Below are 27,530 nucleotides of genomic sequence, written 5' to 3' on the forward strand. Positions count from 1 at the left end.
AAATAAATTTTTAAGAAGTGGGTGTGAAATAATCCAGAAGTTGGAAGGCCTGGACAAAGGCTGGGGCGGGGGCTCTTCCCAGCAAGCAGCCTCAGGGGCCAGTTGGCGAGCGAAGAATAGCTGCTGAGAGCTCGGGGACCTGGCTGCCCAGGTATTTATATGCAGCTCCGGGGAGAAGCAAAAGCGGAATACCTGCTCGGACCGGGCCAGGCGCTATCCCGCCGCGGCCTTTAAAGGCTCACCACGTGGCCGAGCTGCCGGCCCTGGCCCGGAGGCGGCGTCCAGGTTGCGTCTGCGCACTGCCTAGGGGAGGGATCTGGGTTCCGAGAAAAGACGCTGGGAGAGGAAGAGAAGGTTGCTCAGGGTGGGCGGCCGTGGGAGGAGTCAATTTCTTATGCAAATCGCCGCGGCGCGCAGGGGCTAGGGGCGGGGCTTGGGATGCGAAGCCAGGTCCGCCTTTGGAAGCGCGAGGGGGCGGGCCCCGCAACCCTCAGCCTCTTTCCGCGAGTCTCTGACGTCAGCGACGTCGCATTTAAAAGCGGCCGCGCAGGCGCAGTGAGCCGAAATGCGAACTTAGGCTGTTACACAACTGCTGGGGTCCGCTCTTGCCGTCTGCCCGGCAGTCAGTCAGCGTCGCCGCCGCCGTCGCCGCCTCAGCCGTTCCGGGAGTCTCAAACCCTCCCTGCCGCCGTTTCCCCGCGCTTCTGGGAGCCTCCGGGATTTCTCGTCCGCCCGTACAGGCCGGTCCCGAACGTCTGCGTCTCCTCGGCGCCCCTCGCCGCGCTCGCCGCTCCGGCCGACATGAGTGGGGACCATCTTCACAACGATTCCCAGGTACGGCCCTGCCCGGTCCACCCGTGCCCCTGGCCCTGTCCTGGTCCTCCACGACCCCCGGCGCAGGCCCCGGCCTCGGCCATGCCGCTTTGACAGGCCGAGCCCCAGGCCAGGGACTGCCGGCCGGAGGCTATCGGTTCCCTGGGCCCCAGGCGAAAACCGCCAAGTTACAGTCTCAGGGTGGCTGGCTGGCCCTTCAGGCCGTTCCCGGGGCCCACTTATCCCGGGGAGCTCAGGGTGGGCCAGGCCCCCCGGCCGCGCGCGCTTGCCCGCTGTCCGCGGGGTGAATGTGCCTGTTGTTTCATGGTCCCTCCTTTTCTCTCCCCAGATTGAAGCGGATTTCCGACTGAACGGTGAGTGTGCCCCCTCTCCGACCCCGGGCCCCCCGGCCGCCGGCCCCGCGCCCTGCCCGAGCCGGGCAGAGGACAGACATGGCGTCCCAGAGACTAAGTCCCGGCTCCTCGCTCACCGGCCCCATTGTTCCCATCGGGCCGCCTCTGGACCCCCTTTCCCGGGACCCCAGCGCCCCCAGGTCCCGGCCTTCCCAAGAGGGGGCACCGGAGACCCAGCGTCGCCCACCGCCGGCCCTCGGGCTGCCTTTCCGGGCCCGGATTCCTCCCGGGAAAGTCGCCTTGTCGACAGTCGGGACTTAGTCTCTGCGCCATTTTCTTTTTCTCTCTCCTCTCGTTTCTGTGCCTGTGTCTCTTTCTCTCCCTCCCTCGGCTCCTTCCTTGAGCTGCCCAGAAAGAGCTTTCTGCAGAGCAAAGCCGTAAAAATCACAGACCTCACGGGAGGGAAGGGTGGGAGACGGTATTGTTACAAATTCTTCCCTAAGAGAACTTTATTTGGGAGGTTGTTCCCTTACTGCTTCTTGTTTGTTTCATTTTCTGCTTCCAGAATGAAAGATACCCTTCGGCAACTGTTGATTTTTTTTCCCCCGGTAAGATGTTTATGGTAGGAATTAGGGCTCTAAAACTTAACCTATTCTTTGTGGAGTTCTTCATATTTTGAGATTGCTTTCCCGAAGTTGTGTTCTTTGCAAAGGTAGTGGTACCTCCCTTCAGAAAGTTTGCAAGTTCTCTATGGGCCATCCAGTGTAAATGTCGAACTCGGGCGTATTGGGTTTTGTTTTTTGTTTTTAGATTTAATTAAAGTATTACTGACTAGTCCTTTTCTTTCATTGGGGCTGAGGTTCCTAAGGTAGTGTTCTTTTAGAAACGCAGTTTAGTGTAGCTGTCAGGAGGAAGGGTTGTTGAACATCTCGTCTGGCCTGGTGTATTGACCTTTTCTTGCAGGCAAAAAAAAAAGATTTTATTTATTGAAGCAAAGAGTGGCCAGCACCCACCCCTGCTTCCTGTTCATTCTTTTTCAGAAGCTGCTGTTTTTCAGGATCAGGAGCTAGCTTGCTTTGGCCAGATATTTATGTTTTTGACCGCTTTTCAGCCAAATCAAAGCATTCATTCTTTTGAGTAGTCCCACTTAAGTTACCCAGTGAAGATTCCCCCCAATAGAAAGCTCACCCTGCAAGCTTTTCAACAGTCCTGTTGAAGGAGAAGGTACCCCCTGTAGTGTGCTAGGAGTTCCCACTGATTCTGATGGTACATAATCCTACTCAATTGACTTTGGGTTCCGGGAACCTCTCCAATGGGAGAAGCTGATGAGTAGGTTTTCTGATGTTGTAATCAGCAGTCCATCGTGTTAGCCTGCTCTACTGAGAACAGCCTCATGATCAGATTTTGAAGTGGGGCATCCAGGAAGAGATGGTACTTGTGAGTAATCTGTTAAAAGTGTAGCATTTCTTGAGCACCTAATATGTGTTTAGTACTGGAGCTGAACCTTTGGCTACAACTCGCTGCTCTTCAATCCAGTCTGTTTGGGGAGTCATAATTAGTTAATTATAAGGTAGGTGCTGGGGCATGTGTATACCCGAAATGCTTTGGGTGACTAGGAGATTTAACTTTGTCTGGGGGTGGGGAAATTTCTCAGAGAAGGTAGCTTCTGAGCTGGATGTTGTGCAAGACTAGGTGCTGAGTGTCAGGGGCTGGACTATTTCTTAATTATGTGTAGCCAACCTATCAGGGTTTTAAAAGAGGGAGATGAGGCCCCTGCAATTCAGAAAACCAGAAAAAGTATAGATATGTTTCTTTGGGATGTGGGAGCAAAGAAAGGATGTGGCAGGTGAGGATGTCCTTTTGACCTCTTGTAGGAAGGTAAGTTCTTAAATACAGAATAAGTGTTCTTTTGACTTTAAAACTGGGCTGAGTAGTAATGTGTCTAGTAATGAAACAGAGTTTAGTCCTTTCTCAGAAAATTAACCTCCATGGTTCTTACCTAAATTATACAAAGGAACTATTGAATATGTGAATGATTGTAGGCTGGTAAATTCTTGATCTTTAGTGCCAGTTTTGTAGGGACTGGAGTAAACTGGCTATATTGACTTTCAGAATGTGTTTCTTCACTTGTAATGGCAATAATTGCTAATGCTTACTGAATGTTTACCGTCTGTCAGGCATACATCTCAGCTCTCCATGGATCACCTAGTTTAATTTAACCTTTGGGAGAACTTTTATGATTTAGGTGCTATTATATCCATTTTATAGGTGAGGAAGCTGAGGCTTAGATATATTTACTAGCTTTCCCAAGACCAGTGAGTGGGGCACTACAGAGCTCACAAGCTTAGCCACTATGCTGAGTAGGATTCTAGAATTAAGAAACTAAAAGCTTCACATCCCTACTTTCCTAACAGAGCTGAAAAAGGAGAGGGAAGGATTTGATAGTCTGTTACTTGCTTTTTGTCTAACCTGCTCTTTTTATCTAAACTTGCTCCTTCAAGAGAAAAAGCACTTTAACTGGTTTTCCTTCCCCCCTCCCCTGCCCCAGCCGTAGCCCTAAGGGTCTAACACTGGAGTATTATCTTTGTAAATATTGTCTAGAAGAAAGATGTAGTGTTAGTAGCTGTGTGCTTGTTTTATTAAGCAGTACACTGGTAACTGGTGATTGATTCATGTAACTAGGAAAGATAGTTTTTAAAAAATAAAAATCAGTGTTTAATTATGCTCAGACATGTTATTATTGATCTTTATATTAAGAGTTTGCTTAAGCATGATTTTAAGCAGACATAACCACTTTACAGATTAACTGTGCCAGTTCATATAGTAAAACAAAAATTCCCCATTTGCCTGCCCTCATCCCCTAAGATCTAAAAGATATTTTGCCTTTGGAGCTCATTCTTTACAATAATTGAAACTGTTGCTGTTCGTATAAAATTTAGAGTATTCCAGGCTATACTCAACTGCTGGGAAAAACCTGTTATTTTTGGAAATGTATTTATATTTAAATACTGAGAGTTTCAGGAGCAGAAATCATAATCTCTTCTACCTAAGAGAAAAGACTTCCTTTCTATGTGTTCGTAGCATATTTGTATTAATTGTAGTGGGGCTGACTCATTATCACAGTACTGTGCAGACAGCTGAACTATCTGTAGAGTTGATGATGTTAACAGGTTGGGCATTAGTGGTCCTTTTGCCATTTTAAGGGCTTGATGTTTTTGTGTATCTACTCTGGAGTTTTACGGCTCTTCCCTCCCTGGTATAAGTATAATGCTTGATTTCACCAGTGATGATTCTAATAAATGTTATATGGGATCATTGTTTGACATATCTTTTGTTGAGTCTGGTTAGCTTAGTAGAGTCAAACTGGATGGAGGAATTAAATATAAATTGTTTCTGATGCTGACAGGTAGTTGTACTTCTGTGCTGTTTGGGCACTGGTTCAGGTGGGAGGTGGGAAGGCTAATGATGCTATCTGAAAATTCCTGTCACATTTTTAGAACTGCAAAGTGATGGCACCTTCAAAAGCTATCGGGCACGTCTTCCTGCTCGATCTGAAAACACTTAAGCGTTAGGCTCCAGTGTTTTTCCTTCTGCTGCAGCCAGGCTCATTGGGGGTACCTTTTCAGAATTAGTGAGCTGATATGGAATCTATAGATAAAACAAGTTTGCTTGTCAGCATGTGCCTTTTAGGTTACCAGCACTCAGAACTCATAAACAAATTTTAGATTCTGATGTTCCTGGTAAAAAAGGAAAATCTAGGAGTTGCTAAATAAGAAATACCTTATGGTTTGTTAAGTGAAAACTAGATAATATTGGCTGTCACCAACTCATACTTGTCTTTGGGAAGTAGATAAAGTAAATTGGAAAATAGGAATCCAGGGTCAGTCCTCAAATCTCATTTTAACCAATAGCAAAAAAAAAAAAAAAATTGAGTCTGACTTTTTTCTTTAACATCGGCATAAAAATGGGGAATTGTGAGACTTTGAAGAGAGATTCATTAATTTGTTCTGGGCCTCAGTAAATTAGTATCCATTTATACATTATACAAGTATTCTTAGGGATTCTTAACATGTCTTTTTTTTTTTTCTTTTGATTCTTAACATGTCTTAAAGCTTATATTCCAAAATTAGGCTATTGAGGCTTTTTGTTTGTTTGTTTGCTTTTGGGCTTTTGTGGCGGGTGCAAAAAAAAGTCTGCCTTTTGAGTCTGTAAATATGTTAGAGAAATCTTTGTGTTGTATGTTAATTATAAGTTAGCCATTGCTGCTAATGGCATAAGGAGTGAATCTGTTGTACTTTCTGGATGTGCTTCATTTTAGGAGCCTTCAGACATACTGAACTTGGGTGTTTTACCTCATAGTAGTTGAGTGTGAGCACATAAATATGTTATGGATCTTTAACAACTTTTGCCATACTTTCAGTGCAAAATACTGATTTTCTTCAAACCCAAAGTTGTTTCTCCAGAAGTGTTTTGTGAAGGATTGCATCTTTTCCAAATGAAACTATGTTGAATTCCAAGAAAGTTCTAGTTCACGTGGAAAATGGATTCAAATGTAATTATTTACTTTTGCATGAAGCTATGGAAATGCTTGAAATGAGTATTTGATGTGATATCCTAAAGTAAAAAAGCTGTCTTGAAAGAAATTAAAATATAATTAATTCATTGCATTTGAAGATGGAAGAGAGTCAGTTCACTAACTTTTCTGTATCCTGTGGTTAAGATTATCTGACTGCCCTTTATTATTTTTGAAATCATTAACTTTGCAAAATGAGGGCATTTGAGCAAGCAGTTGAGAATTTGGCTTCTTTCGGTAAAAAGTTTGAGGTGAGAGAAGTTCCTAATTGGCTCTGAGGAAGTAAGTGAGATATTGTGTTTAAAGGAAGCTTTTAGATTGTGTTTAAACTTTGAGTAGTAATAGACTTGGAACTAGTCTTTTCTCTCTATTTCCATGCCTTGTAAATCTGAAGTTTGAGAAGTGGCTTTCTATCCCTGTGGCTCCAGGCCAGTTGCTGAAATAGGAAATCTAAAGTAGGGGCCATCGGCATGGAAGAATTAGCATTTTGCCAACTTTTGCCCTTCCCCCACAACCTGCCTATCTAGATATCTAGGTACTCTGTGTTGATAGCATAGGGCCTGGGTACTGTAGAGAGGGATAAAGATGCTGGGCTGGTGACAGTGACTAGCCTTGGCTTTATTAGATGGGAAGAAACTTACAGTGGAATATCTGTTAGATAGTAATGACATTTTTGGTAGTGTTATAAGAAGTGACTAATAGTTTGATTTAGTGCGCATATTTAATATATTCTATATGTTCAAGAAAGATTCTAAATATTTTTCAACCTGGGAGAGAAGTGACTCAAGTATAGCTCTAGGGTGTATAGATTGTATCATTAGGTTAGACCACTCACTATGAAAGTTTCTATTAAGTGTCTTTATCTGTTATATCTCTGAAGTTTTAATAAAGAAAGAAACTCCAAGGGATATTGGCACCTTAAGTTTTAAACTTCTTTTTGGTAGGTATTCGTTTTTAATTTGTTGTCTTAAATTTTTAGATCCACTCAGTTATCTCCCTGCCAGCTTTACCTTTATGGACTACTACTGAGAATTTTTCTGAAATATATAGTAAATATTTTTATTTACATCTCTCTTCTGCCCTCCCCGTTAGATTTGGGGTAGAGGTGCGTCTCTAGCACTCTGTTAATTCCTCTCTGAGCCTTTGCAGTTAACTTTGTTTCTGTGGATTTAAGGAACCAAAGAATTCAGTTCATTAGCATTTCTGAGATACACGTAGATAAGCACCAGCAAAAGGTGTTAAAACAATCAGCATAATTGAGAACTTTAATTCTCTTGTCTTTGTTGATGTTGAGAACAAGTTTAATAGATCACTGGGTGTTCTGACATTTTCCTGTATTTTAAGAACAAAAACACATTAGCCAGCCCTTGGTCCAATAATCTTTGTATTTTACTTAGCACAATCTTGGAAAGATAGAGGAACCTTTCTTGGAGGACACATCCTGGGCTGTTTGAAGTTTACCAAAAAAAGTTTTAAGTTGAAGGTTAGTCCTACACTAGAATACAGTAGAAATGTACTTTTTTGCCATTTAATAAAATTCCAGATTTAAACCTTGCCTACCATATGTGAATGTCCAGATTTATAAAGCTCCATAGGCAAAATATTGGTTGGGGAGAAGACTGATCTAGCAGGTTTCAGGGTCAGTGGATTAGGGGATCTCACTGGCTAAGACCCCTTGCTTTACCTAGCTCCTATAAGGTATCCCCTTTATTTCTTAGCAGCAGAAGGGGAAGTAGGAGGAAGGGAACTAATTTTGAGTTTGGTATTTTTTTTTTTTGTATTGATTAAATCTGAATTTAATAGGAATAGTACAGATTTGTGAGAGAACCAGAGACCAAGAAAGGAGATTTTTTTCTTTTTGTATCTTATCTCCCGAACTGCCTTGGTCCAGATTCCAGGAACCCCATTCAGGTGGTAATTGATAAGCTAGTATGGATGTCACAGCTTGCCCTTCTGGTAGAGACAGCTTAGACCCCATACATCTGGAGTGTTAGGTCTTCAAGAGATGCTACAGTGTTATGGTTGGAACCAGATTGGTATGGAAGGATATTAAGTGAAGAGGGAGGCTTTGGGGAGATGCTATACTCTTGAGCAGCTATGTTAAAAAAGAAAGCTGGAGTAGAAATCAGAAAAATCTCGATAAGTCCCTGTTCTTACTGTGAAACTTGTCCTTTTCTTACTATGAAACTTACCTTGTTTTCTCATCTGTAAACAAGGATGATATTTCTATGCTTCACAAACTATTGAGAATTAAATGAATATGTAAAGATGCCTCTCTGCCCACATTTTAAAATTGAAACTTTGATCAGATAGCTTCTATTCTGAAAATTCTTTATTTTGAATGTTAGTTTTGAAGTAGTGAGTTGATGATTGTTGTCTTCCTTCACTGATATTCTCTGTTAACATTTTAAATCTTCTGACATTTACACAGTGAACAGTAGCATATAACTAGAGTTGGTTGATTCTTACCTAACTGAACTGCATAGCCTCCATGGGTCTCTTCTGACTATTAAGCAATCACTGTAAAATAGAACGTGTTGTATCTGTATCTGGATTTGGGCTAAGTAGGAGCCAAATGTGTATATCTGGTTCCTACTTTTCTAAAAATAAGTCTTAAGGCAAGGTGGTCACTGCTGAAGGACATTCCAACAACAGAGAAGGTGGGTTTAGAAATGAGGGAGGCATACTGATGTGCTAATTTCTGAACCCTTTAATTGAATTACAGGTTTTCTATCAAAGTCACCCAGAGCTTTTATATGTTTTTTATACCTCAATAAAAAAAAAGTTTTCCAGAGATTTACCTTTTAGATGCATATAATCAGTGAAATGCCAAGCTCATTTTTTGTGATTTTTTTTTTTAAACCACGAAACTGAGTATTGTCTTCTGTCAGCATGTTTCTTCAAAGGGTACTACTATTACACTTCTCCCTCTAAACGTTTTTAAGCTGAGAAAACTTAAAGCACCTGAGAGTTACCGTAATTTTTCATTTATTCATACAGTTACTTAAAGTAACCAACTCAACTTCTGTGAAATAGTAATTCTTGGGAATAAGTGCCTTAAATTAATAGTTTACGTATGAGAATTTGAGTAGCAAATTCCATGTTAACAGCTGTGCATGAGTAGGCATTTGGAGAAATTTTTTATCAAGTCAGCAGAAATTTTAGTAATGGCTCATAAGTCTAGGTAATGCTGTTACTGAATTGCCTTGAATTTTTAATTTGGAAGTACTACTTAAAATAAACCAAAGTTAGGGATGTGTTCACTAATGTATGTTAGATTAAGCCAGACAGATTTTAGTAGAGATCTTATACCATTGATCGAAAGGATTATCAGAGAAGCATCACAACAAGAGCAGACTTTAAAATCAATAGTTAAAGGTAGGCCAGAGAAAATAGATTTTTAGGATCAGAATTACAGAATAGGGTCTAATTTTAAAGTCTTTCAAAGATAAAATCTTGAAAAGATAAGCTTCTGAGGAACATATGGTTCTTAAACTATGTGGGAAAGATCCTGTGCGAAAGGGAGTATTAGTACTGCGTGGATGTACTGTCCTCAGTATGTGAGAGTCAAAAATAGGATTGGATTGAAAAGTCTTCAGAGCAAGGCCTCTTTCTCTTATACCATTTTCCTCTGATTCAGAATGTAAATAGTCTTGGGGGAGGTCCTCCCCTCAAAATCAGGCAACCTTGATATAGAGGAAAGGACATTGCAATTTGAGCTTTTGAGCTTCTCAATATTTAAGGTTTTTGAACAAGTTAATCTCTAAGCCTTAGTCTTTTGCTTATAAACTATGTTCTAATACTTCCCTCACCAGATTGAGATTAAATAGCATCACTTTAGGAAGGTTACAAACTGAGAACAAAATTTTGAATTCCTTGCCAGTCCTTAAAAAACCAAAACCACCCAAACACCCTTTCAGAGATTACTTCATTAATCTTTTGCACAAAGAAAACATCTTGAATTTGTTTAAATTTGGGTATTGTGAGATTCTACCCACGAGGAAGGGTCACTAGGGAGCCTTGAATATGATAGCTGTTGCTGTGAATCTGAGATAGGTGGGCTCAGGAGGGTACTGACTTGCCTTGACTTTGTGACTGTATGCAAACCACTTTGTTTCTCATAAGTTAAATTATAGTTTAAGCATCTTTGGCAGTGGATAACTTTTCCCTTTTTGCCCTTGAGATGGTGCAGTATTTAGAGATATACTTAGGAAGGTACATGTTTCATGTTTAATTGCAAATGGAAATTTTGAGCTGCCATATTCATTCATTCAAACATTCAGAAAGTAAATACCAGTTATGACTAGATAACAGATGAGCAAGACAAACTCATGGCTCTCAGAACAAACACTTTAAAGTTAGTGAATTTTAGGTCTGTATGCTTACTTCCTCTGTTGAGATTCCCTGTTTTTTTATTGGGCCTCAGTACAAAAGGCTCCTGTCATAACCAGGGTAAGTGGGGATGGAAGGTACTTTCTGGCAGTTAATGCTTCACTGTCAGTGAAAAAGAGTGGTCTCCATTGATTTCCAGTCCTAGGAGATTTTTTCCCCCTGTCTCCTTAAAAAAATTGGAAACCTAGATGTCCAAACTCCTAACTGTTCTAGAAAAAGAAATTTTAGCATACTTATAAGCTCATTAAACTTTTTCACCTGAAATAGAAGAATAAAAGTTCTGTGTGTTTTCCATTATCTTTTTGTTTCAGATACCTGTGTTGCATGAATTTTAGAAAAGTAGTTTTCAGGTTTCCCTGAACAGATAGATTTGTCAAAGTGACTGGAAATGTTCATATTTTGTGTGAGAGATCCATGTGACAATTGCTAATTCAAGTATTTGCTTGAAATAGTTTAAATCCTTGAACTGAATTGCTTGAAATAAGGGCTGTGAAATCACTATCTTCATAAATTTGAAGAACTGGAATCTTAGAGATGAGACTTAATACTTAAAAGTCCAGGAAAACTAATTTTATTAAACAGTTGAAATGTATTACTGTTGTTACTTCTTCCTAATCCACGAAGTGTCTTGATACAGGTAATACACAAAAGTTGTTAAACTCCTCAGGGAAGTTCAGAGTACATAGTGTTGTTACGTATAGTGATTTGAACACTAGAAAAGTGACTGAGGCAATGTTAGACTTTGTCTTATTCTTACAGTCGATGTGTTTTTGCAGAAATAGATGCAATGTCAGTAATTCTTGTTATTTAACATCAGAAATAAAGAAATGAGCCTCCTGGTAAATTGATCACATCAGGATCTATTTAATTTTTCGTGTTCTAGTTAACCAGGAAAGAAAACAAAAATGGGGAGGAGGAATACAAATTGACTAGTCTCTGCAGCTGCTGGTTGGCTTGTTATACTTCCAAACTGAAAGCTCTCTGAGGCCAGACACCCTAGTTCTGAAGTCTCCCACTTAGCTCCCTTAGTGTACAGAAGTCTAGGGCAGATGGGGTGGGCTCAGTGGAGATTCAGCTGGTGATGACAACCATAATTAATTGATTACTTTTTTCCCCTTAAAAATCAAATCACCTTCTTCCTCCCTTGAATGCAGTGTGATATAAAAATTAGTGCTTCCACAGAACTTTAATCTTTTACAGATGTTAGCACGCCTCCCCCCCCCCCCCCCGATCTCAGAATGTCAGGACAGTTGTCTGTTCGTAGTGTGGTTGTTTTCCCTGTGGGAGAACGGATTCTAGTTGGACAAACAGGAAGCTGAAAATCTTCCCTCTACAGTCCTGAAAATGTTACAGATCTTATTTAGGACTGGAGCTAATGTCTAGAATTTAGATGTAAGGTAATGTTTGTGTTGAGCTCAAATTTTTAGGGGAATATTTTAAAATTTTACTACAGTATAGTGAAATATGTCCATAAGTGACTGAAAACAGTGGAAATGTTTGCATAAAAAAGATTAGTGGAATATCAAACAGAATTCATACTGATTGCACATATATAAATATGCATGCCAGTAGGTGCTGTTGTATAAAAGTGAAGATAATTTTGCCAAGTACATTTATTGAAAATTTGATTTTTTTAAGGCCTTCTGCAGCAGCCCTACTTTGCAGAAATAAAGTTCAGTGCGTGTTCTTCTCCCACAACTATGATCATATTTTGTTCTGTTAATATATTCTACTCTGGAATGCCTTCTCAATCTTTAGAATTTGGTGCAGTTTACATAAGCCTACCCTCTCCATTTTACTACTCTTTTTTAGGGAGTCACAAAGTATTGTCAAGTCTTGAGGACTAAAAACATCTCAGAGCCTGTTTCAGTATTGAAGGTCATAGTCATAGGTACTCAATTTTCCTTTCCAATGAAGTCTGTGTGAATCAACACTTAACCCCAAGCCAGAAGTAACCACTTTTCTCCTGCTTTCACTGAACTTTTATTGTCCTCTTCCAGCTGTTCATTTTAGGCTGGAGAAGTTCACAGGGTTTGCTTATTACTTACTGGGAAATAGGCAAGAGCACTATCTCATCCTATATGGTCAATACAAATACTTTCAACAGATGTTTATATTGTGAAATGGGATCCCAAACATTGAGAGCTTTACATTAAGTTGTCATTGTTTTCAGGTTAATTTGCCCAAGAATCACCTGGGAGTGCTTGGTAAAAATACATATTCCTAGTCCTGTGCCTTGAAGTTGATTCTGTATTGGAGCTGCTGGGATATCTGTATTTTTAGTATATCTTTAACAATCCAAAATGATTCTAATACAGGTGACCCATTAAGCACCTTCGGAGAAACTGATCTATCTGAACTATTTTATTTGGCTAAGACATATTTTGCTCCATTTCATTAAGGTACTCCATTGGTCCAGCTATTAAATTTACAGAATTTTTAAAACGTGACCAGAACAACATTTTCTAACACGTTTGTAAAAGCTTGACACTTGTCCCACTCTAATTAAATAAGTATTTTCTACTTTTCAACTAGCATTTAGCTACATAGCAGAGATGGTTAACTGCCTTTGCAACTGTTTGAACTATGTGTCTCATCAGAATCCTAGTCCTTTCTCCTACTTCCATGTTTAGCCATTATTTGATACTGATGTCATCTTTTAGGATTGGGTGACTAAGTGGAGCACAAAGTGTGATAAGTTCTTTTATTCTAATATTCCTAGGATGGTTAAAGCAGGGCTATAGAAGGTTAAGTGGAGAACAGTTTAGTGGAATGCTGAGGATCTAATCTGTGGAGGTTACTACTTTTAGATTAAATTAGGGTTCTTTAGCTACTGACAGCACTAATTGAAATGGGAGGATTTGAATAGAGTACTGGTTCTTAAAGTGTGATTTCCTGATTAGCAGCATCAGTATTGTCTGAGAACTTGTTGGAAATGGAAATTCTAGGGCCTCATCCAGACCTGCTGGTTCAAACTCTGGGAGTAGGGGCTCAGCCATATAGGTTTTACCAAGTCAACCAGGTGATGGATACACACTAAAGTTTCAGACCCAATAGAATAGAGTAAGATTGGAAGTTTAACTCTTCCTGTTGAGCCTCCCATTTTTAGGAGGAATGAAAGACAGTTGACAAAGTCCATATGCTCACCAGTGAAAAATAGACTTTGGAGTTAGATAAACTTGGGTTCAACTCTTGATGGTTGGGTGGCCTTGAGCAGATCATGACTCTGATTCATATGAAACCTATAACTAGTTGTAGTAATTCAACTTCTTAAACAGTGTTCCTTCTTTTTTCACCAGGCCCATGGCTGGGCCTCAATACTTGTTCAGTACTTGCACTTCCTTATAGTTAGGAATTTGGAGTAATTCAAAATGAAAGCATAAAAAGGAGCCAATTACATGATTAGCACCAGAAAGGCTTCTAAAGAACATATATGTATTCAAGCTTAGACTTTCCTAAGTTAGTTACCCAGAGAATGACCCGAGCATTTCAAGCACAATCAATAGTGATATTCTAGACAAAAGGGCCCCCTGGTTGAATTAGTACTAGGATGCATGAAGCAATGCATGAAGCATGAAGCAATGCATCAACACACTTTTACCTTTATGGCCAGACAGGGTATGGTCTTGGGGCAGTTTGAGGCCCATGCCCACTGGAAACAACTGCAGCTTAGGCTGAACTGGTGGGTTCCTATGTAGCACAGGCAGGAGATTTACAGTCACTTTCACTACTTCCCAGGCATTAAGGGCTCACTTAATAGAAGCAAAGGAGGACAAGCCTGCAGGAATGGGCCTGTCCTAATTGAGCTGGCCTGAGAAGGTACATTTTCAGGTTAGACAAGTCCTTTTTCTCTTTTAAGTTTTGCCTCCTGGGAAAAGAGCATTTTCAGTGCAGAGATGTCCTTCTGAAAATGTTAACCCACTACAGAAGAGTATGTGAAATGCAAAGGACCATCTTAAGGATCTTGTACTGGTTAATTACTTTCAGAGGCGAAAATTTTTAAAAATTCCAACTTTGTCTTGTATTTAGAGAACAAAGATGAGTTAGTAAAATGGGATTTGCTTGCCATACTCCTGAGGCTTAAAATAATTGCTCTATCTAGTTTCACTTATATCTCAGTGGACTAATATAATACCTTAGTTGAAATGTTCTTTGGGCAGCACTCATTGAGGCTCTGCTTCTCCAGGAGCTCTGCAGAAATGGCCTGCTTTTGAGATGGCAGTTTAGCCAGGCAAACTTTGGCTGACCTTAAGGAACTACATAGGACAGTGTCTTGCCATGTAGGGAAAAGCCCCCTGACTGGGCTCCAGCAGAGGAGTTCCTGGTGAAGTGGAGAGTGCAAGGCAAGGCAGTCTCAAGCCTGGCTTTGTCAGCTGTGACGAGAGCAGATCATACAACGCAATACCTCATGCTTCCTACTAGTAAGAGGAAGTTGTTGACCTGGATCCAAACTTTTCAGTCAGCACTGTCCAGTAGAATTTTCTGTCATGATGGAAATTGTTCTGTATCTGTGCTGTTCCATATGGTAGCTGCTGGCCATGTGAGACTGCTGAGCCCTTGAAATGGTGGCTAGTGTGGCCAAAGAACTTTGTTTTCAAATATTATAATTTAAATTTAAAATAGCTACATGTGGGTTGTGACTATATATTGAACAATATAGCTCTAGATAAAATTTTAGATAAGAGCAAAGAGATTCAGGTATAGCTTTTGCTTGGAATGTGGATAGTTGGGAGTTCCTGAAACTTTCAAATCCAAAACAGGTATGAATTTGTGTTACAAGTTTGAATAAAGGACCTCCTTCTGTATGTCTGCATTACCTTATCCTGGGTAACATGCCAAGAGGACTTATGACTTACCAAAATCATTTACCAAAGCCTTTGGAAAGTTCAGTTTTCCATTTTCCTTGACCTCTTTAGTGCTACACAGAGATGAACATTTAAAGTCCTTTGAATTGAATAAATTTTTATTTTTGTCTCAGCAGCCCTGTGAGATGTCATGTCTATTTTGTAGTTGACAAAAGAGATTAACTTACATTTATATATACCTTTATGGAACAGTATACTTTAAAATGGTAGGTTTTAGCTCACGACTTCATTTGAAATTGCAAGTATTTAGCATGTTGCTATAGCAAGAGGTTAATTCATACTTGTTAAATTGTAGTCAGTAATAAGTAACCATAGAATGTAGTATATTATAAGTGGTAGAGAATCTAAGATTGTGTAGGCAAGCATATAGCACTCAAGGTGTTAACTCACCCAAGGCGTTGCTTATAGTAAAAGCAGATCAGCTTCTGTTCCCTACCTGGGACCTTCCTGTCATTTGTAAGCTCACAGAGAACATAGTAAGTGTAGACTTATATAAGTGATCTGGCCCACAGTTAACTAGACAGTTAGCTAGATAATTTTAGTCTGATGGAACAAAGTGGGATCTTGTAGCCTTGTAGCATATAGTGAACATATGAGGTCTTAGAAAACAACTTGAATAAATTGCTTAAAGACCAGGAGCAGGTCCAATTTCCTTCAGGTTTAGCTTCAAATTATGATCAGTTATTTTTGGGGTGGGAAGACGAAATGGGATCGGGATAAAATAAAATAGCTGCTTTTTGAATATTTACTGTTTTCACTTTACTTTTGAAGAAACTGGGGCTCAAGGCTATGTAGTTTGTAAGTAAGCCATAGCGCTGGGAGGCTGATCTAGGCCTGTCTGATGCCATAGCCTAAATTTGTAAATGTGATGCAAAACAAGGTAAAGAGGAGCCTGGGTGACTCAATTGCCTCCTGGGAATTTTGGGTTGTAGTGGAGTGACCCATGTAGTATCAGACCAAGGGCTTTCATTTCTTAGAGCACTTGCCTTCATTTACAGTGGCTCCTTACCAGACCGATTATCATTGACTAGTAGGCTCTGTTGCACTTTAAACTAGTATGTAATCCTTTCCCTGTTAAGGAAAGCTTGCCTGCTTCTGCAGCATAGACTCCTGGATAATAGTTTTAGCAATTCAGCTTGTACTTGGAGCCAGTTACTCCAGAAATCAATAAAACTTCTCTGTCTGAGTACTCAAGAAAAAGAATGTTTTTGTTAACCAGAGATTAACTGGGAACAGCCCCCCCCCCCCCATTTCAGAAGGATCTCTGAAGTCTGCGTATTTACTAAGGAATTTCATTGGAAGTGGTTAGGAGTATGTGAACAAGCATGATGTTGTTCCCACTTCGAGGAGGATAAATAACAAATTTAACTAGCTTGCTGCTTAAGAAGCAGAATTAGCAGTGGGCTCAGTCTTGGCCTCCCCTTCAGAGATCTCGTTCATGTGACTGACTTTGTCTAGTTTTTGCAGAGCAAGTAGATTTTAACCACTTTTAAATCAAGTTGATTAATGGTCATTCATGGACTGTTTGAAGGGAGGAGAGAAGTGGGAGCCAGGCTGAGCATGAATATTGTTTGGGAGAAAGCCTTAGGAATGAAGCAAGGAGGATATTCTTCACTTACACACTGAGCTTCAGAAAGGCACCTCTCTACAGGGGCATTGAAGATACTTTCTAGTCACTGTTAAGTAGTTGCAGGGTTCTGCAAACTATGCCTTTCGTATGGCCCATGAACTGTGAATGGTTTTTATGTTTTTTTTATTGGTTGGGGAAAAAATAAAAAAATATATTATTAAGTATACCTGAAACTAATATAATGTTATATGTCTATTATACTTCAATTTTTAAAAAGGGAATACTATTTCATTACACAGGAAAATTATAGGAAAGGCAGATTCCAGTGTCCATAAAAAAAATTTTATTGGAATGCAGCCCTGCTCATTCAGTTACATATAATCTTTGACTGCTTTTGTGCTACAGTGGCAGAGTTGAGTACTTGCAACAGAGATTGAATGGGCCACAAAACCTAAACTATTTACTAACTATCCCTTTATAGAAAAATTTTGCTGACCCCTGGATTGGTGAGTAGTGCCAGTTGCTTATCTGACCAGTTGGCACTTGTGTGTATCACAGGAAGCTCATTGGACTCTTTTCATGTAACTTGGTAGCCTTTAGCTCCCAAAGGACTCTATCTGTATAAGCCAAGTGTCAGAAGTTTACTATGACCTTGTAGCTTCATTGTCTTATTCCATCTTTTTTCTATTCTTCTTCCCAACTGAGTCCCAGTGGCGGGACTCAAGTTACCTGTCCCTAGGCATGACTCAGCCCTGATGTCCAAACAACAAAGAAAATTTCTTTTCTAAAGGACCTTTCTATTCTAAAACTGTGTTACCCCTTATGTAGCTCTTCTTTCTTTCTCTCAAATAGGGGCTGGGATAGTAGCAATTGATCCCAGGAACTCAGCACCTTGTGCCTGCCTTTTAAAGGAACAGAGACCCAATTGAAATAGAAACTGAAAATAAAATCAGTAGCATGTCCATTATTGCAGGTAGCTGGTGTTTGGTATTAATTCCTGCCCAGAGGACCAAGAAACAACAGAGCAGTTTTTTTTCAAAATGTGATTCTGAATTTTAGTTACCTGGAGAGCTTGTATTAAAGTAACACATATCTGGGGACTATCTTATTCCCAGGTCTTACACCCAAGAACCATTGCTGTCAAGCATTTCAGTTTTTTTCTTTTTACCCTAATTTGTTTGAACTGGAACATTTTAAATGTCATAGAATTCTTGTGACTGGAATTGTAAGGGATCAATAGAGGTTAATTTACAGATGAATAAACTGAGACCAGAGCAGAGAAATATATTACCCAGGACCCTGTCATGACATTGCATGTTTTTTATTTTTAATGAATTCAATTAGTCCCTGGGAATGAGAACCAGAGGAAGAGAGAAAGATGAACTTGAATTTAAGGAGCGTAATGGAAGGAGTAGGATAGGAGAGAAAGTTGTAAAACAAGTTAAAATAGGTTGCATAGACAGGAAGGGGCTGAAAAGACAGAGTAAGGTAATTGTAGTGTTGTAAAAGCATAAAAGGAGTCAAATTTAAATGCGGAAGTTTACTGGAAGAGAAAACATCCTATGACATTTAACCCTTATTTTGTACCGGATTGAGTTGGTTGCTGATGTTTAAGAACCAAGGTAGGTTCACATAAGTGATTTTAAGCCAGTTTGTGGAATTTCTTCTGAACATGTAGACACTTGGGAAAGTGTTGGGATAGGTTTTAGAAATTTGAAATTGTTGCAGAACTGAAAAAAATAAAATGGAAAATGCTGGACTTCTATCTTTGAGCAACTCTTGCTAAGTTTCTGATGATAAAATTTTACCAAGTATTGAATATTGAGAAAAAACTTAATCGCTTTGCAAAATACTTGGCAATATTCATCTTATTGTTTGACCCCGTCTTTGACTTGGCCTCCATAACTTCTTGTGAAGGTCTTTTCTACCTGCAGCACTACAGTCTGATTCTGGAACTTCATGGGGCTAAGTCCAGGGAAACTTGGGTGTTTAGGTAGACCCTTTCCTCCCTTTCTGTATTCGAAGTTACTCATTTAACAGCTGCTGCTGTTGCGAAGGGTTGGGGTGGCTATTATACTTATTATGGGACTTAGGGCAGAGAATTGGTATTATTTCCTACTGTATTTCCATGCCTGGAACAATGCCTGGCATAAAGTTGGTACTCAAGAAATAATTGAATGAATGACTATTGTAAACCCTAACTTCCTTAAGGAGAGATGAAGAAATACACACTTTCTTCTGCCACCTTCTCAGCTGGGAGTTGTTTTTTGTGTTACTAGCTTGAGAGTACTAGGTCCCTAATGGGGACACCCCATTCATTTCAGTAATGAAAAGTATGTTCATGACAAAAGATCTTTCTTGTATATAGCACACATCTAGGGAGAACAAGTGATGATTTAGACTTTAAAAATTGGAAATGTTACTAATGTCTTCTCTCATTTTTGAGTTTTGAGGGATTTTCTTTAGAGCTGGATCCTTCCAATATTTTTCTTTCAAATTCCAGATCTCTTTGAACTTTCAGCCAGAACACCCTCTGTCCTGCATGCTTTGAAAGGCTATTAACTGTGCCCTGGAATTTTGGAAATGTTCTCAATGAGAATCGCTGTAAAATAATGATAAGGACTCTTCTGTGGGCTACAAATTGAAATCAGCCACCATTAAGATGGATCACAGGCTGAGTTTCCTGGATTGAAACTAAATCAACATTGGTAAAGTCTCAATTTAGACAGCTTTGTGGGGGGAGAGGGAAGGGTAGAGTTCTTTCATCCCTCAACCCATCCCCCTTCCAGTGACAGGGTTTCAGCCTTCCTGACTGCTTTTAGTTTGGCATTAAGTTCCTGGGGAGATTTGCTCACCCTTGATACTGACCACACTCCGGATGCCAGTCTTTATCATTCAGGCCAGCTTGTTATCTGTCCTAGACAAAAACAGTCTTTAGAAGTGTTAGAACATACTGGATGTAGAGTGTTAAGTAGAAAAGTGGATTTTGTTTAAACTACAGCTTCTGGGGATGTAGCATCCATGGGTTTGAAGGTCAGGGAGGAAGAAGATTTATCCCAGTAGAAGTGATTTAATAAATGAGCATGTGATAAATATCTTCTTCAGAAAATTAATTTCTTTACCCAATGTTTTTGCCTAAATTGTTCTAGTCGCCTCGTTCCTAATGCACTGGCTATATATTTGTGTGTCAGAGATGAGCAGAGGTTATCTTTGACAGTGTGGTATTGTGAGGGCCTCTTTGGGCAAGGCAGCTTTTGGTTGAATTAACTATTACCTACCCCCATCCTCTACACACTTGACTATCTTTGAAGGAGCCCATCATATTATACTGCTGCTGCTTTAAATCTCAAAACCTGTTGTCAAAGTCAGTGTGAAGAGGTCTGCCTCAAAACATGGCAAAATACCCTTCTTTATACCAGAAAATTCTCTGCGTTTCTAAGGAAGCAAAGGACTCTTCTCTCCTGCCTCGATCTGATTACCCTAATAGTTTAGAAAAATAGTGGAGTGGTAAAATCCTTAAAGGTGTTGGAGTAGTTGATCAAATGATCAGTAATCTTTGCCAATTCCTTAGTCTTTTCTCTCTTTCTTAAGCGTAAATGTTTGTGCTTGGGTTGAATTGTAGTTGCATTAGTGACCCTGGGTGGAATAAGCTTGGCAACACTGTTAGCCACACGCTGATTGCTGCTAAACTCATGCAAATGTTACTACCTGAGGGTGTTAACTGGTGTTATCTGAGCATCCCTTAAAACCTGTAGGTTTTTTAGGCTTCTCTAGGATTGTTACAGTAGGCCAGGAGTTTTACTTGTTTCTTCATAAGTACTTTTCTTTTCTGGACTTTTGTCATTGGCTGTTCAGGTAAGGTGAATGGGTGTGGCTGCTGCCTTAAATGCATGTATAAAACCTGAACCCTAAGTTATTTGGAAAGATTGGGTAGGCTCATTTCGGTTCTATGTAAATTAACCGTGAAGAGGGTTCAGTAACAGTTGTACTTTATTGACAGTTGTCAATATGTTTGCGATTTTGTGGAGATTAGCCAGGAATTCCATTAAAACCATACACAGAATTTGATTGATTCTTGAAATAAAATTCTTTAAAGTCACTTAAATTTGATGAACTCCAGTTTCATCTGTAACAGGTGAATTCATCAAGATCACAGGTATCAAGTTAATGATGAAGAAATTTGAAACTTTTATTAATCACTGACCTATGCTGCCTTACAGACCTAGTAGTTAAGTAAGATTTACCCAAGTTCATACAGTAAGTGGTACGATAAGAATTTGAATTGGATCTTTTTCACTGTTGAACCAGCCTGCTTCCTCTAGCTTCCTTCAGAGGTTGTTTCCAGCATTCTGTATTTGTCTGTAATGTCTTTACTTGTCCTTAGGTTTTAACCATGATCTTTTGTGCTAACTGCATCATTCTTAAACATACTTAACAGAGTGTTTTACGGACTTGGCTTCCTTTTTCATGTAATTTGTACATGTGCCTGTGAGAGTGAACTGTTCACCTGATGCCTGGTTTGACCCTGATTTGGCTACTTGGGGCTGGCTCTGTACCTGGTTTCCAAACTGTCATGCTGGGATTAGACCAGCTTTCAGGGACTTTATAACAGTTGGATCAAATTTTGCTGGACTTACTTGATAACTGACGTTTCTTATGCCTAGGTGTTTTGGTTGTTTCCTTTCTAAGCAGAGGATTAGGACTCTAAAGCTAAAAGCAGTAAGAGTGTATCTATATCTTTTTTAAGAAACTGTTTTGGGGACACATGGCTTTAGAGAGAGGCAAATTAAATATAACTCTGGGATTTTCTTTTTTTTTTTTTTTTTACTTTTTAAATATTCAATTTATTATTGTATTATTTATTATTTTATTTTGGCAGCAGGGGGAGGTAATTAGCTTTGTTTATTTTTAGAGGAGGTACTGGGAATTGAACCTCGGACCTCGTGCACGCTAAGTATGTGCTCTACCACTTGAGCTATACCTTCACCCTCTGGGATTTTATTTTCTGATATACTTCTGACAAGAATCAACTCTACCATTTCCTAACTGGCAGGGAGTATATCTCACTTAATTTTGCTCAGTCATGAGAAGATAAATTTTTTGGCAACAACAACAGTAATAATAAATCATGGCTCATCTGCAAAGAGTGCCCTTTCTCCTTCCTCTGCTTTGCTAACCCCCTCTTAGCCTTTGGTAAGACTTAGCTAAAACACTGCCTCCTCCTGGAAGCCTTTGTTGACTCCTCACTGCCCTCTTGGATCCAGGCTCTTTATTTCTTCTGTTCTCTGGTGAAATCAGGCTGTTTCTCCTCATTATATTACTTTTCACTGGGAAACAAAGGAGGCAGTTAATCCAGATTCATTATTTTTACTCTTAAGACTTTTTTCAGATGCCCATAACCCTACTGCCATACTACCCTGACTGAAAAATAACAGCAGGAGAGAAAAGTAGAAAATTCTGTCACCATGTAAGAGATGGAGGTAATGACACCCACATGTTTCATATGTAGACATTTAGGAAAATGTCTGATCTTTCTAAATGTAGGAGCATCGTGATGCAGTAAAAACACTTTAAGGTCAGTCATTTCATATTTGAGATTTTGGGGGTAGGGAAGGAATTTTAATTCATTTCAGCAAGTCTAAAACGAAAGGTTTCTGCTGACCTAATTTTCTCTGCCTTCACATATATGTAGACCAGCATAAATTTTTAGCCTTTAAAGTGTACCTATAGGCTAAATTCGTAGATATGGATTGATGGGTCAAAAGAGTCTTTTAGTTAGTTTTGTTAGGCATTACCAAATTCCCCTTCCACAGGGGTTATATGAACCATATACACCTTTTTAGAGACTTTAAGAGGCAAAAATGTGAGATTTAATTAAATTAATACCATCCAGAGTTGCCAAAACTAGAGGTGATAAATAAAGCATACATAAAGCCTTGCATCAGGTGTACCCTTATTAAGGGATGTAACTATCACTCTTGTGTGAAATGGGAATAATATTTCCTTATCATAAGAATGGCAAGGAAACTGAGTGTGACAATGTTTTTAAGTACTCTAGATTGGTTCTGGCACCTATATTAATGCCCCCTTTCCCTTACTTGCCACTGGCTGTCTGGGTTCATGTCTTAATTACTAGGTTGCAAACTCCTTGAGGGCAGAGTCTGTCCTGATGAGTCTTGAGCAGGGTGCTTTGGATTTAAGAATACATTTTAAATGTAAGCTGAATTGGCCCTCAGAGTATAATTCTGAACCTAGAAGTAAAAGTTTTATTTTCACATTATCCATCAAGTCCTTGTTTAATGCTAGCCAGCAACTACTCCTGCAATGGAAGACACAGATACTTACCTCTTTTGTCATTTGGTAATCTCCTTACTTAAAATCTTTGTTAACCTCAAGAAACATCTTAGGTAACAATAACAAAAGATGTGGATTCCTATTCTGTGTATATGTATGCATTTACTTACCTATCCTTAGGGAGTAACTCTAGTTAAGTTAGAGTGAAAGGAATTACTTGTTACATGTCTTCTGTCTTCTCAAGGCTGCCTTATTTCAGTGGTCTTCCTCCCATGTCATCATTTTGAAATTTTGAATGCTAGGATTTGAAACACTTGTTATCAGGAGATTATTAGGTGACCTGAATTTCTCAATTAATGAGGTATTCTGGTGATATACAGTGGTTTGCACCTTTCATTTCTAATCTGTCAGTCAACTTCAAAACAGTTCTTTTTGCATTTAACATATGCTTGAAGTGACAAGATCTTTTCTCTGAAACGAACAGTATCTATTCTTAGATGAATTCCAGTTAAGGGGGAAAAGTATGTACTAAAAGTAATCTTCAAGGCCATTAGTACGCTGTCTAGAAACATTTTCACCGTGGGGAATATATATCATCCTGCTCTTACTGGCTTTACTTTTTCACTTACTGGCTTCTCTTCTGACCAACATTTTTAGATGTCCCAGTGTTACCTTAAATACAGTATGACTTCAGTTAGTTTCATCATATCTCCAGTCTTTTTCCTTCTTGTCTTTGTTCTGCACAGCATCAGTGCCTTTTTCGAAGGCACTTCGTTCTCCTAGTCACCTTGACTTAAAGTCTTTGAGTCTTCTTTGACACTTCCCTGGCCTTTATTGGATTACACATAGCCAGTGAGTTCCTGGAACTGATTCTCCTACCATTTTTCCAACATGCTTTTACATTTTTTTCCTTCCTTCTCAGCCCCTTTGCTGAGAGTAGTAACTTTTTTCTAGACTGCTTCAAAAACTGGTTACTTTGCTAGTTACTTTGCTTTTACTTTCTACCCACACTGCCCTTCAGTTAATCTTAAGTATGGCTTTTATTTTGTTTCTTTTCTGCTGGAAACGGCTCCTTGTCATCCTGAGAGTAGGACACCCTGACTCTTTGGTTAATTTTATCTGTCAGACTTTATCTCTTACTGCTTCTTAACACAAATCCTCTCTTGGACTACGCTAGTCTTCCTGCTGTACTCATATAATAAAAATGAGGGATTGGGAAGGATGAAGTTTAAAGATAGTGTTTAATTTTTTACCGTGAAAAGTTTTAAGCATATTTGGGTAGAGAGTAGTATGGTAAACCCCCATGTATCTTGTCTGCCCACTTCGATAACTATCGGTCTTTTTCCAATTCTGTTTTATCTCTCTCCATATCCCCCCATTTTTTTGGTCTGAGGGTGTTGTAAAGCTAATTCCAGACATGATTAACCTAGAAGTACTTCGTATGCATCTTTAAAGGTTATTTATCTATCAGTTTACCTACTGTAGATCATTTCCACAGTTGTTTCCTTGTCTATTGGTAATTTAGTTTGTTTACACACTTTTGGTGTTAAGGAGACATCTTATTCCACTTTGCGTCCCTGTCTTGTTTCCTCAGAAAGCCCAGTCTGAGTTAAGATATTTGAAGAAGTTGTCATATATTACTCTTTTTGGTACCTGTCACAGCGCACATAGCACAATGAGCATATAGTAGACATGTAACTTCTTTTTAAATTAGGGAAACTTGGGGTTCAGATCTTTGACCTAGACCTTATTTGTATCAGTGAAATTTTCAGCTACAACCTCTAATTTCTTACCAGACATTTTGATTTTATGTTTTTGGGTTAGCAACTGTTTTAAAAGAATTGGAGACCTGGCTTTAAAATCAATTTTGAGGTTCTGTGCACTTAACAAGACAATGTTTTGGCAGACTGGTTATCTGAAACCTGCCTGGAGTTACTTCCAATTTATCTTTTATTTAGTTTTCTTTTTCTTTAAATTCAGTGCTTTTTAGTGACTTAATAATACTACCTTTTCCTTGTGTACACTAGTACTTGTCACAATAAATGTTTAAAGCCTGGTAATTTTTAAAAATAACTTTTTTAACATGAAGGTGACTCATCTTGGGAGAACAGTTGGACAGCCAGGTGAAGTGAACACACAAAAACTCAAATTGTTCGTTAAATTACCACCTGAAGATAACTACTTTTAACATTTTGGTATCTGTCTTCTAGTCTTTTTTGTACATGTTTATGTGTTTGTTGAATTATACACAGAGTGGGGGTGTTTTTTGTTTGTTTGTTTTTGTATTATGTCCCTGCCATACCCTTTGGCTATAATATCAGATCCTGACATTCTGTTTCTTGTTTAATTCTGGCCTATAAACAAAGTCTAACAACACAGACTTTGTTCTAGATTATGGTGCTGGTGACTTGTTTTGTCATTGTTACAGTTTTAACCATAAGTGCTAGTTTAGAGCAGACATAATGAGGGTATTAATTACTGTCAAGTACATAGGGGCCACCAACTTTGTGTATTGGATTGACTCAGCATTTTGAAATTTTAGACTTGAGATTTTCAGAAGTTGGAGGATTGTTTCTGCTACATGGAAGATTGGGTTCAAGTCCTAATTATAACACCATATTTTATTTTTCACATCCCTGTGGTATGAGAATACCTTGTAACTAGGGGTAAGGTCATTGCAAATTTCTGTTTCCTCGGGGCCTGGTACAGAAGAGATACTTAGTGGATTATGCCAAATGTGGCTTCTTTTGCTGTGAGCCAGGAGTAGGGGAAACACACACATTGCCTATTCATTATTGTTAGTTATCTATTGCTGTGAAACATGTTACCTCAAAATTTAGCAGCTTAAAATAACAAACATTTGTTTTCTCACACAGTTTCTGTGAGCCAGGAATCCAGGAACAGCTTAACTGGGTGGTTTTGGCTCAGGGTCTGAGATTGCAATCATCTGAAGGCTTCATTGAGACTGGAGGACCCACTTTCAAGGTGGTTCATTCACATGGCTTTTGTCAGGAAGTTTCAATTCCTCACTACAGGGTACTCTCCATAGGGGTGCTTGAGTGTCCTAGCAGTTTGGCAGCTGGCTTCCGCCAGAGCAAGGGGAAAGATCCAGTGCCTTTTATGACCTGATGTCAGAAGTTGCATACTGACATTTCTACCTTATCCTGTTTTTAGGACTGAGTTACTAAGTCCAGCCTATGCTTAAGCAGATGGAAATTAGACTGCACGTTGAAAAAAGGAGTATCAAAGAGTCCATTGGACGTACTTTAAAGCTGTCACGTGTGTTAGATACATAAACTTCAATTGATTATTTCAGTTGATTCATAGTCAACATTGTAGTGACCTGACCACAGTGAGCCTCATTTTTAATAGGCCCTTGTGTTAATTCTGATACATCACTAACCTAAAAAAGTGGAGAGAGATAACCATGTTCATGGATCAAAAGACACAGTGATATTTTGATGTCTTGTCTCTTCAGATTGTCCTATGAACACAAATTCCCAGCTGACTTTTTTTTTAAAGAAATTGACAAACTGAATCTAAAGTATATATGGAAATACAGAAGACATGGAATAGCCAAAATTTTTTAAAAAGAATAAAACTGAAGTACTTACATTACTTGATATTAAGACTTACTATGGAAAAAAAATAAAGGCCCTACTGTCAAGATGTCAAGATGTCAAGTGTTTGTAGTCAAGATGGTGAGTGTTTGTATAAGGATAAAATAGGCTCCAGAAACAGATCTGCAATTATGTGGTAACTTCATTTTCAGGAAGGAGGTCCAAGGCAATTCAATTGGGAAAGAGCAGTCTTTCCAAAAAATGGTGCTAGAACAACTGTACATCTTTATAGATAAAAAAGAAGTACCCTGTCCCTTACCTATATAAAACCCTTAGAAAAAAGAATATTCACAGTACACATACCTAACCAAAAAATTGTAATGCATGATGTAAAAAGGACTCTTAGAACTCATTAATAAGAAGACAAATATTTTTAAAATACGGGAAAGATTTTTTTAAAATGTATTTTTATTGAAGTATAGTCAGTTTACAATGTGTCAGTTTCTGGTGTATAGCACAATACTTCAGTCACATGGGAACATACACTTGTTCGTTTTCATATTCTTTTTCACCATAGGTTACTGCATGATATTGAATACAGTTCCCGGTGCTATACAGTATAAACTTGTTTATCTATCTTATGTATATCAGTATCTGCAAATCTATAACTCTGAAATGGGGTAAGATTTGAAAGGATACTTCACTAAGGAAAATATATGAATGAGCAGTAAGCACACAAAAAGATACTCATCATTTAATCAGCAAACTGGATTAAAACCTCAGTGAGGTACCACTATACACTTTCTAGAATGGCTAAGATTAAAGACTGATAATACTAGGTGTTGGTGAGAATTTGTAGCAGTTCAAACTCTAATGCATTGTTGATGGGTATGTATAATTGTACAATCACTTCAAAATAGTTTGTCAGTTTCCTAAAAAGTTAAGCTATTTACTGTATGACACAGTAACTTCACTACTAAGTACGTACCCAATAGGAATGAAAACATGTCTACACAAAGACTTGAATGTTCTTGGCAGATTTATTCATAAAATCCAATGCCTGGAAATAATGCTAATATCCATCGGCAGGTGGATGGATAAATTAAATTA

General features: G+C 39.0%; 1 protein-coding gene across 1 annotated transcript in view; it reads left to right on the plus strand.

Moving 5' to 3' along the window:
• Positions 1-552: 552 nt before the first annotated feature.
• The window catches only part of TOP1 (DNA topoisomerase I), a 79,609-nt gene continuing 52,631 nt past the window's right edge, over positions 553-27,530 (plus strand). Inside the window, exons 1-2 of the mRNA XM_032462316.1 lie at positions 553-834; positions 1,163-1,187. Coding sequence (XP_032318207.1) covers positions 802-834; positions 1,163-1,187 — 58 coding nt within the window. The 5' untranslated portion in view covers positions 553-801. The remainder of the gene's footprint in view (positions 835-1,162; positions 1,188-27,530) is intronic.

This window comes from Camelus ferus, chromosome 19 (assembly GCF_009834535.1).
Source record: "Camelus ferus isolate YT-003-E chromosome 19, BCGSAC_Cfer_1.0, whole genome shotgun sequence".
In the NCBI taxonomy this organism is placed as follows: domain Eukaryota; kingdom Metazoa; phylum Chordata; class Mammalia; order Artiodactyla; family Camelidae; genus Camelus; species Camelus ferus.